General features: G+C 39.8%; 1 protein-coding gene across 2 annotated transcripts in view; it reads left to right on the top strand.

Annotated features, from left to right (window-relative positions):
- Nucleotides 1–16765, top strand: part of SOS1 (SOS Ras/Rac guanine nucleotide exchange factor 1) — a 46455-nt gene that overhangs the window by 10794 nt on the left and 18896 nt on the right. For both annotated transcript variants that reach the window (XM_065730134.1, XM_065730219.1), the window contains exons 5-8: nt 2785–2994; nt 3460–3603; nt 4759–4869; nt 4978–5076. In XM_065730134.1, coding sequence (XP_065586206.1) covers nt 2785–2994; nt 3460–3603; nt 4759–4869; nt 4978–5076 — 564 coding nt within the window. The remainder of the gene's footprint in view (nt 1–2784; nt 2995–3459; nt 3604–4758; nt 4870–4977; nt 5077–16765) is intronic.

Below are 16765 nucleotides of genomic sequence, written 5' to 3'. Positions count from 1 at the left end.
TTGTGTTTATTTACAGCTAAACGTCTCTTCCTTTTGATATTGCTTGCCTAATCTCATTAATGTGTAAATGCTTTAAAAATTGTGAAGCGGCACTTCAAAATTTAGCGTTCCTTGGCTGTAATAATAGAGCTTTCTTTCCTTGTTTGTATCTTGGAAAAAAAAATAGCTGAACTGAAGCATGGGTATTCTCCCAGAATAAGACTGACTGCAGTGCTTCTGTGGTCAAGTAGTTAAAAATAGATAAACAGATGGAAAAAAGATTCTACGTGAGCATCTCTGTTTCTTAATAGGCATCCATACTTTTACCACCAGGCTGCCTTTCCTGTGGCTTCAGAGGAGTCATTAGATTCAGACAGCAATTACCTCTTTACCCAGTGATCCAACACTGCTGAAGAGCTGTCTCTGTTGTGTTTCAAGTGCCATCACACCCTAGTTTCTGTGGCCACCTCATCAGCATCTCAAGCTTTCCATTGTTCAAAAAAATCAAAGCCTGAAGTTAATCCTTTAGCAGATGGGACTTGAGAGATGCTCATCCTTCTGTAGTCTAGTTGGTGCTTTGTCTAAGGCTGTGGTAGTCAGCATCTTTGGCTGGACTTGTCTAGACTTCAGGGAGTGCTTTTGTTTTGTTCATGCTAGCATTTTTTTTCCATTTTGCTTCTATCTTCATCTCAAGAGGAAAGAAAGGGGTTGTGTGAGGTTGCAAAGGGTGAATTATTTCTTAGTCGGGACTGTTGTCTTGGTCAGTTGGTTTTGCTTTTGGATGCACCCTCCTGGGTTGTGACAGCAGCGTTCGCAGACGTGTGCTTGAATATAGAATAGGAGCAGTGCTGTTGCTGTGTGTGCCTAATCGTAGGCAGGCTGCATAGAAGAGGCTAATTTGGAAACTGCATTGGGCATTCGTACATCGGAGTAACTCTGTTTAGTATGTAGATATGAGAAAGTTTTGGAAGCTCTGAAGTGGGCATGCTGATTTACTGTCTCAGTAGAACAAGGTGTTGACCGGTATTCACAAGATGTTTTGTTTTCCAGTCAGGTCAAGAACCCTTAGGTTCCTGCTGCCAGTGTGCACATTCTGCTTGGTTTTTGTTTGTCTCTTTAGGTTTCTTCTTCCAAACACTTTCACCCTTCTCTTTGTGCCACCCATGCATCTGAAAAATTCTACTTTGCTTAACAAAAGAGCAACAAAACCAAACAACTCACAGAGCAAACAAAACCACACTCAAAAACCCATCACCTGCATTACAATGCAGGCTATTTTTATGTGTTTGTCTGCTCTAAGTTAAGTTCAGCATCTGGGATATAGTTGCTTTCCTTAGTTCTTGTGGTTTTCACAGAAGAGAAATGCAGTCTTGTTAATACAGTCTGGAATCTTCTAGCACCTGTGAAGTGTATAAACGTTTGTGCCTCCTTGAATACTTGCATTACTCAGTGTAATGGCACACAGTAGTGATGATCCATTCCCCAGAATTATTTTGAGAAATAACTTTTCATTCTGTATTCTGACATTTCAAAAACCCAAGTTAGTGTTTTTTGTGTTAGGCTTCTCTCGTACTTGAAGTATTTGCAGCTTTGATACTGCAGTCTTTTCCTCCAACTTTTTGGTGACTGCTATCATGTCAGCCTGCAGCAGCAGGCGTAGTTTGCTGTGACTTCACCTCCATCTGTTGGGAAGGGACTCTGGAACCAGTTCTTAAGTTCTAGTTTATTTTGGAGTTCACATGGATTGTTTGATAGGCTCTGTGGCTTCCTGGAAGGGGTGTAGCTCTGGGCAGCAGGTTTGTTTATAAGTACTGTCCTATCTGCCTGCACCAGAGCAGAGTCATCTTGCATGTTGAGCTACATCTTCTTCTGGCTTATTCTTAGGCTGCATTGTTTTAGACTGTGTGTGGGACTCTTCAGATTTTCTTTTTGCCAAAGATACATCAGATTCGAATGCCTCTACTAATGTGCAGGGAACGTGTTTATTTTGCATTTAAGTTGTCCTTCACACGTTACAGACAACAGAAGTGTGATTTCCATTTGCCTCTTGCTAAGTCACTTTAATAACTCCTGACTCAGATACCACATTTGGAAGAAGTGTACAGTGATCCATTTAATCTTTTACTTGTAAAGTTTGATTTACTAATTACTTGTGTTTGATAAACTTCACTTATATTAATTGTGGCTTCTGGTAGTCCTTGAGATCCTTTTGTCTGTGTAGTTCTGCAAGAAAACCGCAGGCTTTTTCTGAATCTGGTGCCATTCCTTGTGGGTCCAATTCAACAAAACTGAGGAGCTATTAGGGACAGAAATCAAAACAGTGTTTGGGCAGGCCAATATTCATCACAGATAACGGGGTTCCGAGTTAAAATCACTTATGGCTTTCTGCTAAAGCCAGAGGTGAAGAGCCAAAATGCACATGCTGCTTAATAACATTACATCTTCAGGATCTTAGATTGTGTAGGCTAATTCAGTATTACAGAACATGATTAAATGCTGACATCTCTGTACTTCATAGAACTATTAGACTGATGATTGATTTTTAGGACATATTCTGAAACATGCCGAGGCTGGCCTGAGTGACAGGATTCTGCAGAAATTTCCACTGCAAATAATGACTTGCAAATTCGTAACAATGCATGTTGCTTTCATAATGCTCAACCAGTTGCAGAACAATATGTACAAACACTGCTGCTGCTGATTAGTTTGATTTAGTGGAAATAATTTAATTTTCTGATGAGTTACTGGTAGATCTTGAAAATAAGTTCGTGTCACTTGATGGCTTTCTCCCTCTTTGCTGCGTAGGTGTTAATGGATATGTTCCATCAAGATGTAGAAGATTTAAGTGCACTAACTTTATCTGATGAGGAGCCTTCCACTTCAGGGGAGCAAACCTATTATGACCTAGTGAAGTCATTTATGGCAGAGGTTCGGCAATATATAAGGGAACTTAATCTCATTATCAGAGTCTTTAGAGAGCCATATGCCTCCAACTCCAAACTATTTTCATCTCATGTAAGTGTTGTGTTTAAAAAAGAAGTATATGTATATATGTAATATTATGACAAATCTAGGTGAGTATTTGTATAAGTTAAACATCTCCAAAGCAGAGAAACCACTTCCCTTGAGTCCTGTAATGTGAATTGCAAAGGAATCCTTGTGAGGAAACGTCTTTCTATAGAAGAAACCATTCGATTTTATATATTCACTTGCAGGATTAATTTAAGGTTGGTCGATGCTCTCTGCTATGTTAAATTCATTGTCAGTGTTTATACTTTTATACATACATACGCAAGGTCATTGCTTTAAAAATAAGTGCTATGATTTTATATATCAAAAGTTACACAACACAGATTATAAAATCATGTTCTGATTAAGGAAATGTTTGTTTCTTGTAACAGAATTGCTTTGCAGATAACATTTTATCTCAAATTGTGTCCAGTTCCTTGTTGATTTTTATCTGTTGCTGTTGCTTTGCAGGATGTTGAAAATATATTTAGTCGTATATCAGACATCCACGAACTTAGCGTAAAGTTATTGGGTCATATAGAAGACACTGTTGAAATGACAGATGAAGGTAGTCCTCATCCGTTAGTAGGCAGCTGTTTTGAAGATATGGCTGAGGTAAGAGAGTACTGATGTTTTTGTTGTTGTTGCTAATCACACGTATCTTAAGGATTTGCATGTAGGTGTGAAGTGCAGGTAGGTTCAAACTGCCTTTGTTTAGATTTTTATTTCTTCTTGTAACCTTCCCCCAATTGTAAGTAGATAGCCCATTTTTCTAGAGTCCATTCACTCTAGAATATGTATATTCAAAAGTCTATAAGGACTATAATCTTTACTCTTCAGTCTTTGTAGGCTATTTCATCTTTAGTTAGCACAGAGGGTAATAAAACAAACAAAACCAACAACAACCCTGTGACTAGATTTCAACAGAAAAATGAAGCAAGGGCTTCTTTGCCAGCAGGTGTCCTGAAGTGGTGGTGAGGACTATTACATTAGGCTTGCTAGGGGATGAAGGCCAAAGCTTGCAGATGGAGAAAATCACAGAGGAAGGTCTTCAACAGGAATCTTGTGGATGAGCTGCTCCTGTAAAGATTTACCAAACAAAATCTGGCCAAAGCCTTCTTTATGCAAGTAGTTACCTCATTACCACAGACCCTTGTCGTTTCTGGGAGAATAACTGTGCTGACATCTGCTGGGAGGACCAGTTATTGTGGTTGAAGTAGCTCAGGAGATTCCTATAGGTCACTGAAAGGTGTTGTCATCTACCTGGACTTGAGTAAGGTCTTTGGCAGGTCCCCCATAGTATCCTTCTCTCCAGGTTGGAAAGATATGGGTCTGGTATGTGGACTGTTAGGTGGATGAGGAACTGGCTGTGAGATTGTACCCGGAGAGTGGTGGACAGTGGGTCAATGTCCAAATGGAAATCCATGACAAGTGGTGTCCCTCAGAGTTCAGTACTGGGACCGATGCTCTTTAACATCTTCATCAATGACATCAGTGGTGGGATTAAGTGTAAACTCAGCAGGTTTGAGGATGACACCAAACTGTGTGATGCAGTCAGCACACCCAGTGGATGGGGTGCCAGTCAGGGAGACCTAAACAGTCTCCAACAGTGGGCTGAGGGGAACCTCATGAGACTCAAGTGCAAAGCCAAGTGCTTAACAGTATTGATTCATCTCTACATTTTAGAATAAGTAGACAGACAAATCTCTCCAGCATATTTTCTTTCAGAGATAAGTTTAGTTATTAAATAAGTTTCCTATTTCTTCATAGGAACTAGCATTTGATCCTTACGAATCGTATGCACAAGATATTTTGCGACCTGGTTTTCACGATCATTTTCTAAGTCAATTATCAAAGCCAGGAGCAGCGTTTTATTTACAGGTAACTTTCTTTTTTAGCAAGAATTGTACTTATATTATTTTTTTCTTGCATTATATTGTTGCTTCAATACATTTGTTGTTTTAAGACTGAAACTTATTTCTTTTCTAGTCAATAGGTGAAGGCTTTAAAGAAGCTGTTCAGTATGTTCTACCCCGGCTGCTCCTTGCCCCTGTTTACCACTGTCTTCATTATTTTGAGCTACTAAAAGTAAGAACATTGTATCACTCTCAATATTTTTAATCATTCTCTGTGTTGGATACAAGAGCTTTATGAGATCAGCTAGATGTAAAACCTTTTACCTTTAAATGGAATCACGGAATGGCCTGGGTTGAAAAGGACCTCAAAGATCATCTAGTTTCAACCCCCTTGCTGTGGGCAGGGTTGCCAACCACTAGACTAGGCTGTCCAGAGCCACATCCAGCCTTGCCTTGAATGCCTTCAGGGATGGGGCATCTTTAACCTCTCTGGGCAGCCCATTCCAGTGCGTTACCACTGAGTGAAAATAGTTTGAATGAAAGGACAGCTATATATTCTTGTGTGTACTTGAACTGTTATATGTCTGCTGATGCTTTTTGTGTTGAATTATCAAGTCACCGTTAATTCAGAAATCAATAGGGATATAGGTATTAATGTTCTTGGAATGATAAACAGTGGTGAAAGATAATGGCATATGGCTGTATCACAGAAAATGCTCAAGACTTTTTCAAGTTGTCATTTTGTACGTTTAAGACTGCCGTAAGATTTCTTTATTCAGACTTTACACTCATGAAGTGGTGACCTTGCAGTGATAGGTGGGTATACAAGTGTATACAAGTGTACAAGCCCAGGAAGGCTTGGTTAAATTCTTTGAAATAAGCCCTGACATTGGTATGCTAACAGTAAAGATTGGATAATATGCACATGTATAGGAAATAGATATAGAAGGGTTTTTTAGGAGTGATTTATTAATTAGCATTGAAAAATAGTCTTAAGAGCATTATGAGTAAACCTTTCAAGAAGAATCTCCATCTTGACTTTAAATTCTTGAGGTGTTCCAAACTTCTTCATGTTAATTATGTGAGGTAGCTTGGCTCAGAAGTGAGAAGGAAAATGTGAATGTGTGTTTGGTTGTCTTGAGAGATAACCAAGTAGGTCATTTCTAAAACAGTCTCAACACCACCTTTACTAATTTAGGTCTAAAAGTACAGTTTTAGCACGTAGCTCATCTGATGTAACTTAACAGTTTGGTTTTTTTCTTGAAACTTATGCTTCATCTGTTTGTCTAGCTCATGGATTTGTTCCAGTTTTTCAGATATCTTTAACATATGAAACATTTCCTTTTCTCACTATTCATTGGAAGGGAAGGTGTGATGCAGCATGTCTCTATTTTGTATTTTAAAGGCCTACACAGATAAGATCCCTCTGTTTGTGTTGTTGTTGTATAGTCTTAAAGCACACTACCTCATTGCTTTGCATGCTTCTACATGAATGTGGCATTGTCTTATATAGTAGACATGGCATAAATTAATGCTACCCGAAACACAAGCATCCTGTGTTACATCTTGCCATTGGTGAATTCAACAGAGGAGAGAGGGTGAATATGCTTAGGGAAGGAGGGAGGAACAGCTCATATTTCATCTCTTGTAGGGCAAACTGGGTTCTCAAATAAGCCCAGCTCTGGAAGGTCATTGCACAGCTCCATACCCTTGCTTTATATTAAATTCTTCCCTTCTCACCTCTTACCCCCAGTAGATGTGGTACTGTTGAGTTGGATTTTGTTCAGCGTGTGGTAATAACTTCACAGGCTTTCTTTGTTGTGATCTGCCACATGAGATGCGTGTGATAGACAGTGATGGACAATAAGTGCATGTGAGCTGAGACAGTAGCTTTCATGGCAGTAGTGTAATCTGTCAGTACATATATGCAAACAGCATACGAATACCTCCCTCAAATGGTTTATTCTGGCAATTTTGGTTCTTACATCTGGAATCTTCAGACAGATTCCAGCTTGGTTGTATTTAAAAATGACCTAAATTGCTGCAGAAGGGTACTCGGGGGATTGTTTGGGTGTATAATCCTGCCTACATGGTTGTATTGAACTGTTTTGTATGGTAAGAAACCTGATTTAGCGTTGGTAAGCGTATCTATGAATAATTGAATTACATGGTACAGAAAGGGATCTCTAGAGACAAGGAAACAGAATATTGGCAGAATGTTGTATGTAGTGGAAGAGGTTTCTCTTGAATATGAAATTCTGAAGGATGAAGGGCTTAGCATTTTTCTTTGTGTGCTGTCTGCCCTTACGTGCTTTGAAGTTACTTGTTTAAAATACATCTCAAAGTTACCTGCAAGCAAGGCAGACTACAGAAAAAAACAAACAATTTCTCTCCACCGATGTTTATCATATTTAGAAACTAAAGCCCTCCTGAAGTCTGGCAGGGCACCAGGAGCACACAAATACATGTTCTATTTTTGGCTGAAGCTCCTTGCTGTAACTTTGTTGAAAAATTAGCATGTGACTAAGGGCTGTGCACTCTTTCAAAAAGCCTAAAAATCCCCAAACATTTATGTAAGAAATGAAGCATATAAAGTAACTTCTTGTGAGGACTGTGCCTTTGTGCAAATTTGCAGATACTTTGAATAGGCTTTACTAGACAGGGACTTGTAGCTGTAATATGGAGCAGTATGGATTCTGCTGTATTCATGACCTCGGGTTGCTAAAGATGCTTGCAAGATTTTAAAATTGAATTGGGCGTTGTTTGAGATGCTGTAAATGTGTGTGCAGATGCGATTCTCTTTCCATCCTTTTGGTTAAATGGAAGATTACTCAAGAACTAATTATTGACTCAAAGCATATATAGACTTTGGTTAAAATAATACTGTCTAGAAGACAAGAGAGATATTTACAGACTTGGCTACCGTGACTGTAGAATGGAAAGTTCTTGTCTCTTAACAAATATTTTTAACCTTGAATTCTATCTATAATAGGCTTAAATTTGCAGAATGCTTCCATTTCAACAATAACATTTTGTGTTTTTTACTTTTTTTTTTCCAAATGTTGTTCTTAAATAACTTGCTACTCTTTACTGGCTGTCAGCTCAGCTTGAGTGGAAGTATTCCTCAATTAAACTTTTTCTTGTCTTCCTCTTTCACTATATTAATATAACTTGAAAAGAATGGTCTGGTTTGGCAGGGTCTTGCAAGGTAAGAAGCCACCCATCCTCTAGTGTGAAGGAAAAGGTTCTGGGGGTGTGAGCTGGTGATTTGGCTGAACATGAGCCAGCAGCATGCCCAGATCAGGAAGGTCATTGGCATCCTGGCTTATATCAGTGACAGTGCAACCAGCAGGAGCAGGGAGGTGATCGTCACTTAGCACTGTTGAGGGCCTGTCTCAAGTGCTGTGTTCAGTGTTGGGCCCCTCACTACAAGAAGGACATTGAGGGGCATGGTTTAGTGGACAATATTGGTGGGAGGTGCACAGTTGGATAGGATGAGATGACTTTGGAGGTCTTTTCCAACCTCAGCAATTCTGTGATAACACATAATGAAGTTGGTTTGTGATCCAGTCTGTATCTGGGCTTGGATTACCTTAGTGTGGAGAATTACTGACTCCTAATAGTTGAACTTGGGCAGTCTGCTGAGTTTTTACGATGTCTGCAATTACAGATCGTCCTGAAATATTGTCTTTGTTGCTTATATTTAGAGCTGGCAGTGTAATTAATAGGTTCTGTAGTCTGATGTGCTTCTTTCCAAGCACAGTAGCTTGTATGCACAGTGTCATTTTGAAAGTAGAAGTAAGAGTGGAAGTGTTACTGTTTTACATATATTTGTATACTTAACTGCAGATGGGAATGGCTTTGTTTTATTTCTATTAAAGATAATGTGCAGATTTGTGTTTCTGCAACAGCTGGTGACCTGTTGGGGAGGACATGTAGCTTGACAAAACTGTTAGGGTCTGCATGGCATATGAGCGGGAGGACAAAAGATGGGATGATGTCAAAATTGGTCTCAGTTTTGAGGTGGCTTCCTGGAATGGAGCAGTAGGTGAAAAACTTCAGCAACTTCTTTGTGTTGTGAAGCTACGGAGACTTAATGTACAATGAAGACTTAAATTCTGCAGTGTTATGCATGTGTTGAACTTGTTCCAGTGGTGGGAGTTGGAGGTGCATGCAGGTAAATGAGGTTCTGTAGTTCTTCTGTAATCTTCTTCTTGATAACATTTCTCTTGCTTTTCTCCTTTAAATGTCAGAAGCTTGGCCTCTAAGTCAGCTGTGTGCATAACAGCCAAAGGGAGGAAGATAAGGGAAAAGTAAAACTTTGTCTTATGCGTGTGCACAGTTTTCCCACAAATGTGGTTACTAATTAGTCTCTCTGAGGTAACTTCCTAATTGAAAAAATTACCCAGAATATATTTTTCGTCCATTTAGCTGTGGTATTTCTGATGGATCTTGTATCTGAGATTCATGTGTTGGCATCCTTATCACTTCATTTGCTGGTGACAGCCACGTATAATAAAGCTGTGATGTTCTATTGTATTGGTGTTGTTTTTTTGTCCTAGATGCTTCTGGGCTTTTGAAAAGCAGACTTCTATTATGGAGGAAGCTTTCTAATGAGGAGGAATTACCTTGTAGAGTATTTTCTCTATTATTCTACTAAAATTGCTTTACTGCAAAAGCTGAATGAAACCTCAGAAGAGCTAGAGGTAAAAATTCTTCCCTTTGCCCTGCGCTGTGCTGCCTGTGCAGTGTTATTGCCGTTCTGCTACCAGACCAGCAAATGGTGCACTTTGGTCCCATGAAGCAGGGAGTAGGTTGGCTCTGGGCCAGACACTCCTTATCGAGGTGATGCCCTCCTTGGAGAAGTCAAGTGCAATGTTAACTACTTGCTGACTTTTTTTTCAATTACACATTTACATCCAGAATTCCAGTGCCCTACATTCTGGTCCATCTTCTACCAGTACCTGCAGGGCAGATCTGCCTGGAACTTTGGAAAGTAGGAAAGCTGTAGTGGGCAGACTGCCTTCTGGAGCTGACGATTGATTCTCAGTCCTCAGTGACCGCTGCTAATGATGGTAAGGTAGCTCCATCATACATGGCAAAAATTCAAATTGAATACCCATGGCCAAGCTCTTGTGAGACTAGGCAAATGTATTATAGGAACTTAAGCAAGTTTTGGTATTTTTACTTCTAAATTGTACAAATGTGCTGTTGCCACTGCTGAAAAACACCAACCACTGCCTCAGTGTGCTCACATCCACTGTTGGGTGTTCTGGCCTCTGACGTTATGGGCTAACATAATAAAATGGGAGGCATTACTGTTGGAGCAGCCCTTGTAGTTCTCCAGTATTAAAGTTTGAAGTTTTCTCTCAGTGCTTTGATACCATCAGTGGAAGTTGATGGAAAGATGTAAGAAATAACAAACAAATAATGCAGCACGTTGTGTTCTTGGTTTCTATGGACTAAGTCAACAGATGGAGTCTTGCTTGTCCCTCACTTCCTCTGCTATTTTTTGTTAATCCTTTCTTAAATAAATCAACAAGGTTCTACCATTCCTACCCAGAATGATCTCTGAAACTGAATTCATCTGAGTGGCATTCAAAAATGAATAGGCTTTGATAGGCTTTAATGCAGAGAGAGGTGCTATGTAGTTGAGCTCATGGCCTTGCAGATTTAGCTGGCAAGGATCAGACTTAAGTTGTGTTGGAGCAGTGAAAGTAGAATTCAGTCTACTTTTGAGTTGTGAAAGAGGAAAGTAAGATATTTTCAGTCTAAATTGCCTTTATTGTGATGGAAAATGTTGGGGAAGAAAGTAGGAGAGCTAAATACAAGTGTGGAAGCACATAGGTAAATATTTTCTGGTATTTCAAATACAGATCTGATTAAGTGTTATCAGCTTAAATTACTGTTTTTAGTTTTCTAATGTACTTTGCATGTTGTCTGGTAATTATGAGACAAACTGAAGTGACAGTAAGAAAGAAGAGAATTACAAAGCATGAGAGCTCTGGAAGGATTTGTGTGGACTTGTATATTTATTGCAGAAAGATAATGAATCAACTCTGGAAGAGATAGCATATGCAAAAAATATTTTCAGAGAATGCAGAGCACGTGTAGTCTCAGAAGGCTTTCTGTAAACAGGTAGGCATTTTTCAAGTAACAAAATTTTGGCATTTAAAGTGCATATATGGCAGTTAATTGCCTACAGAAAGCCTGTATGGTTAGGAAATCAAGAACACCAAGAAGTTTGCATGAAAACAAGGCTTAATTTTCATATATATTCCTTGCTGAAGTAAATGTTGGCCATGTAAGCTCAGTAAGGAGAACTGCTCACATACATGAAACCCTTCCTTTGCCCTTTTAAAATAAGTAAATAAAAATACCCCAAAGTAAAATTTACTCTTTCCAGCTGAACAGCTCTCCACTGAAATATTGCAGACTGCAATAAAGCTTGAGCAGATCTAATCTGAAATGCAGTCTTCTAACAGGCCTTACCCATTCATGAGAATGCTGGTGGCAGACTGACACATGAAATCTGTTATGGGAGCACTGAAATGTTGAACTGGTGAGAAGCATCACCTGTCAGACTTCTCTGTGATGTACGTTTCTGAATAGCTCTTCCTGGCTTTTGTTCAGCAGCCATCCTAATTTGACAAAGAACACTTCAGTGTAGTGTAATTTGTTCCTGGTGCGGATTTATTTTAATTCCTACACACTGTCTCCCTGCTCCAATAAGAGCATCCATATTAAGTAAACAAAGCAGCAATTCCTTTCTGTTACTCCTTTCTTTAACCTGAATGGTGTTGGTTTTTTGTACTCAAGTGGAGTTTGATACCTTCCACATACCTTGCAGACCTGCTTTAAGTCGTGTAGTCCAGCTGTGCAAGCGTCGGGACACATGTAGCAGAAGTTGAACTGATTTTCCTCTGTTCTCACACTTAATCAATGGGCTGAGCACATGTTAACACTGAGAGTTAAGACTTGATGTGAAATAAGGGCTTCTTTGCTTCTGTTTATCAAGATATATATATCCAAGAAAATGCTGGAATTTTTGGAAATAATTACCTTGTATCTGGGGTTTGATGTTGGACATGTTTATGTAAGAGTACATAGGAATTCTCATTTTAATTTTAAAACTTAGATTAAACTAATAAATTTTGAGAGGAGAAAAGGATTTTACTGTTATTTTGGTAATTTGTCAAGTTCTTCCACTGTTATTAGAAATAAGCTTCATACTATAATGCAAATCTAAATAAAGTTACATGTATGCCTATTTTTATTGCACTGTGCTCAAGATTGTCTGGGTTTATATGAAAGAAAAACGACTTCTGAAATCAGTACATTACAGCAGATGGATGCACATTCAGGAGTATTGAGTTTCCTTTATTCTTTAACTGTGAAGTGCCTTGTAGACCGTTTGCCTTTTCCAGAAATGTAGTGTCACCTGTGATGTTCCCTGCTTGATTTTGCAGATGATTTCTCATCTAAATACTAGAGAGATCTCTGGATTTGAAAGTACATTTTTCCCAGAATGCTACTGCTTTGGGCTGAATTGCAGTTGGAGGAATTGTAAAGACAGGGAGCTCTCAGGAAATCAGTTCTATTAGGAAAACTGGCTTCCTGAATTGTTTTATTGCAGTGTTAGCAAATCTATCAGCCTGCATTTGTAAGAGGAGAAGCCCTGTTTGTTTTTATCCCTTCTCATAAAAGATCTGGTTCAGGATTACCTTTCAGTCGGTCCCTCATTCTCGTGGAACACTGCAGAAAGTGATGAGGCACTAGAACAGAAGCTGGAGTAACTGATGTCAGCATGCTTCAAGTTGCCATGGATGTCACGTTGCTCACTTACCAGCTTTGCACTACAGAGAAGGCAGTGGGGTGGCACTACAGACCAGGTTTCCTTTGCCAGCTCTCCACATGTTTTGTTGAGTCTCTTTGGGCTTCACATTGCCTGTCTTGTCTATGCTGTTGTCTTTTACATGTGGTGTCTCATCTCAGATGAATCAGGGAACCTGTAGTTCACAAATTGCAGTGATTTAGATTAGTTTCCTAGGGAAGCAGCAGCCTAAATCATGAGGTAAGCCCTGAATTACGAGCATTTATACCTCTTACGACACTCACTCGTACTGCTGTATTTGCATATTATCATCATAAGTAGATATTTTTTAATTCTTTGTCTTTTTGCATGAATGTGTCCCCGACAGATAAGAGAAAAGACTTAGTAGTCTGTATTTGCAGTGTAGAAAAGGGATCTCATTTGTATCTGTTTGGAATTTCCTTTTATTTTGGCTTTATAAATATCATCTAGTTCTTGTATTATGCAGCAAAATACCTCATCTTCCACTTCTTGATATCTTTTCAGTGTCTGCTTATCTTTATTAGACATTTTCCATAGGCAGTCTATTTTTCAACCTTGTTTTCCTTGATTAGCTTGGAGCAGCTACTATGCTTATAAAATTAATAAATAATTTTGATTAGCAAATACTTCCCTTATGAGATTATAGCCATTATTACATTTTTAATAGTACTACTCCAGATAATCAGAAGTTCACTCCTCTTTTCTGTAATGTGTTCACAGGAGACAGTACTAAAAGAAGAAAATTGTGCTTGCTAACATCTACCTGATTCATTCATTAGGGGGCACTGCACATCTACAGAAAAATCAGTGATACTTGCAGAGTAGTTCGCAAGCATATCCTGTGTTGCTGTTTCACTTTCTATAACCTTTTTTTCCCAAGTGTCTGAGGGTCAGTGTAAGGTAAAAGGCAGCTGCAATTTTAGCTTAGTTTTGACTAAGAACCGTTTTTGATGGCATTTCATGGTAATTAGATAAGGGCAGAAAATAAAACTTTGAGGTTTCATTTTTGTGTTCCAGAGGAATGTCTTTAAAGCACCTTATGATTTGCCATTTGTGTTAGTCTGCCCATAATTCATGCTTCAACATGCTGCTTTCTAAATATTAAACCTGGAGTATAATTACCGTAGTTGGACTTAGGCTGAGTTTGTACGTATGGTTGGAAAAATAAGTTACTTCCATTGGCTCAGGATGGAGAAGTGTTGTTAAATCAACTGCTTTTTCTCAGTTCTTTTTCTACTATACACATACAGTTTACTTTTGGGTTTCTCTGATGAGCACCAAGATCTTTGTAAAGAGAAGAAAATTACTTGAAAAAGCATCTTCAGGGAATTAGTCAATAAAATCCCCTGGGATTCTGTCTTCAAGGACAAGGGAGCAGGGCAGAGCTGGCCAGATCTCTAAGGAAGCTTTCCTTAGGGTACAAGAGCTTTCCATTCCCAGGTGTAGAAGCACAGCAGGAGATCAGCAAAGCACAGCAGGAGATCAGCATTGCTGAACTGGGACCTGCTGGTCGAACTGGAGACAAAAAAATGCACAGGCGGTGGGAGCAGAGAAAGGTCCCCAGGGAGGAGTATAAGGATGCTGCTAGGCTGTGTCCCCTCAGCTCTGCCCTGTTTAGACCCCATCTGAAATACCAATCCTGGGCTCTTCAGATCAAAAAACGCAGGGTACTGGAGGGTACTGGTAGATGGGAATTGGGACATGAGCCAGCAATGTGCCCTCACAGCCCAGAAAGCTAACAGTATCCTGGACTGCATCGAAAGAAGCATGACCAGCAGGGTGAGGGAGGTGATCCTGCCCCTCTGCTCTGAGCTGTGAGAGCTCAGAGTACTGAGGAGTACTGGGAGTACTGCATCCAGATGCGGGGTCCCCAGTAAGGAGAGACATGGACCTGCTGCAGTGCGTCCAGAGGAGGGCTGCAAAAATGATCCAAGGGATGTACCACCTCCTCTACGAGGACAGGCTGAGAAAGCTGGGGCTGTTCAGCTGGAGAAGATCTGAGGGTGCTCTTTCAATGTGTAAAGGATGTAGGAAAGGTCCCTCCAACTCTTTTTGGAATATAGGATTATAGACTCACTAACACTGGCGAGACCACTGAAGTTGTCTTGTCCATCCATCAGCCCATCCCCTTCATGCTTACTAGCCACGTCCCTCTGTGCCACATCTCCACATATTGAACCCTTCCAGGGGAGTGAGTCCACCATCTGCCTCAGCAGCCTGTTCTAGTGCCTCACTGCTCCTTTTGAGAAGAGACTCTTCCTAATATCCAACCTGGACCATTTTTATTCTGCTTTATGCTAGGGTACTCTCTTCTCCCTGTTGGATTGGGATATTTAAGTCATTGCTCAAGACAGAGAGCCTTCTTTGGACTCCTGAATGGGAATGGTGTAAAATCTCAAACGAGGTTTTACTTAGCTTTTTTTAAGGCTTTCTGCTTTCACTGCTGCACCTACCTCACTTGTCTGAGATCCTTTCTCTACTCAGGTGGTCCACACAACTGAAGGGAAGACAATACCTGCTTGTTAAATCCAGAGAGCAGATACAATGGAGGAGGACTGTTCCTGCTTAGAGTGATATATTCCCTTTCTGGAAGCAAATACTGTGCTGTTCTGTTGTTTTAGTGCTTGTCTCATGATGAGGCCCTCATGGCTAATGCTGTTCAGGGTGAAAGTATGGCAGATGGTGCTCGTGAACCAAAGCTGCCTAAAATAAATGCTGTGGTTATTATTACGTTAAAAAATGCAACTAAAGCATGGTGTGGCATTGACAGCTGTTGCACTGAATAATGAACTGTGGTCAGGGAAAAATAAAATGACATTAGCTGGCACGTTCAAATGTCGGTAGTGGGTTTGTTGTATTTAGTTGGATTTTAGAGGACTATTCTTATGTTTCCCTCAGTAGCAAATGGTACAGTTGTACTATCTCCAAAGATGTCTGTTAATCTGATGTATACCACTTTACTTTTACCTCTTCTGCCGAAATAAATAAGTACTGGGGAGCCAACTCTTGGTGGTGTATTAGTCTGAAACCAATTAATCCTGTAAATAATTGAAGGGATAACAAGGTTTTACATCTAAGCTGCTGCTGTAGGCAGTGATGTTTTTTCACTGACTATAACACGAAACACTTTAATCTGTAGACTGCATGATTTAAAATGGAAGTATAAATGTTCAAGTATAAAAACATAGTAGAACTTGTTCTGCACAACTCACGTCGTAGCCAGTTAGGTACAAAATATTAGTTTTAACCCTCCTACGATAGTTTTAGTTTATAAATGTGTTGCTTTGTCCTTTTAAGGACACTCTTGTTAGTAAATAGAGGCATCAGTGTTGTTGTCTAATTGCACGGACACTTTATGTACTTTGGTTTTACAAGCTGGCCATAGTTAGATGCCCATTTTCTGATGAGCAGGCAGACTATAATGGAAGAACACTTCAGCCTACCATTCCTCTGGTTATTTCTTACCATCTCTTCCCCTTTATTTTTCCATGAACAAGTCACAGGTCCTGGAGGACCGCAAGCTGAACACAAGCCAGACAACTGGATCCCTAGCTGCACTAGCAAGCATGTGGGCAGTGTGGCTGAGGGAAGTGGTCCCTTCTCATAGGCTTTCACATGTTCCACCATTAAAAGTCAGTGAGGAAAATCTTAATCAGCTACAGAGTGGAGGAGGAACAAGAATTGTTGGTCTGTTGGCTGTGTTCCACTTACTTGTTACAAACAACGTTTTATCTCATGCTGCGGGGTAATACAGAAGTGAATCTCCTTCATCCCCCATTTCTTTTAAGAGGGGTGGTGCTTCTAAAGGGTCTCTGAGGATGCAAGGTGAACCAGAGTAGTTTTGAGGTAGAAAAGTGTGCCTTAGTTTGTCTGTGCATGGGGAACTGGTGACTTCTGCTCTTGTCTTAACTGAGATTGAGCTCTTACTAGAGAATTGTTTCTCTTGCCTGTATCAGTAATGCACCTGTTATTCTGTTAATTGTAGTAGCAAACAGGAATGTGCAAAATCATCAGGTGGTTGGATTTGTTCTTCCTAGGTCAAACTTTGGGATTTTCACGTACCAAA

This window comes from Cyrtonyx montezumae, unplaced genomic scaffold (genome assembly GCF_038088225.1).
Source record: "Cyrtonyx montezumae isolate F1298 unplaced genomic scaffold, pur_monq_1.0 scaffold_0, whole genome shotgun sequence".
In the NCBI taxonomy this organism is placed as follows: domain Eukaryota; kingdom Metazoa; phylum Chordata; class Aves; order Galliformes; family Odontophoridae; genus Cyrtonyx; species Cyrtonyx montezumae.
Note: the sequence above shows the minus strand (reverse complement) of the source record. Positions and strands in the feature narration are given on the sequence as shown.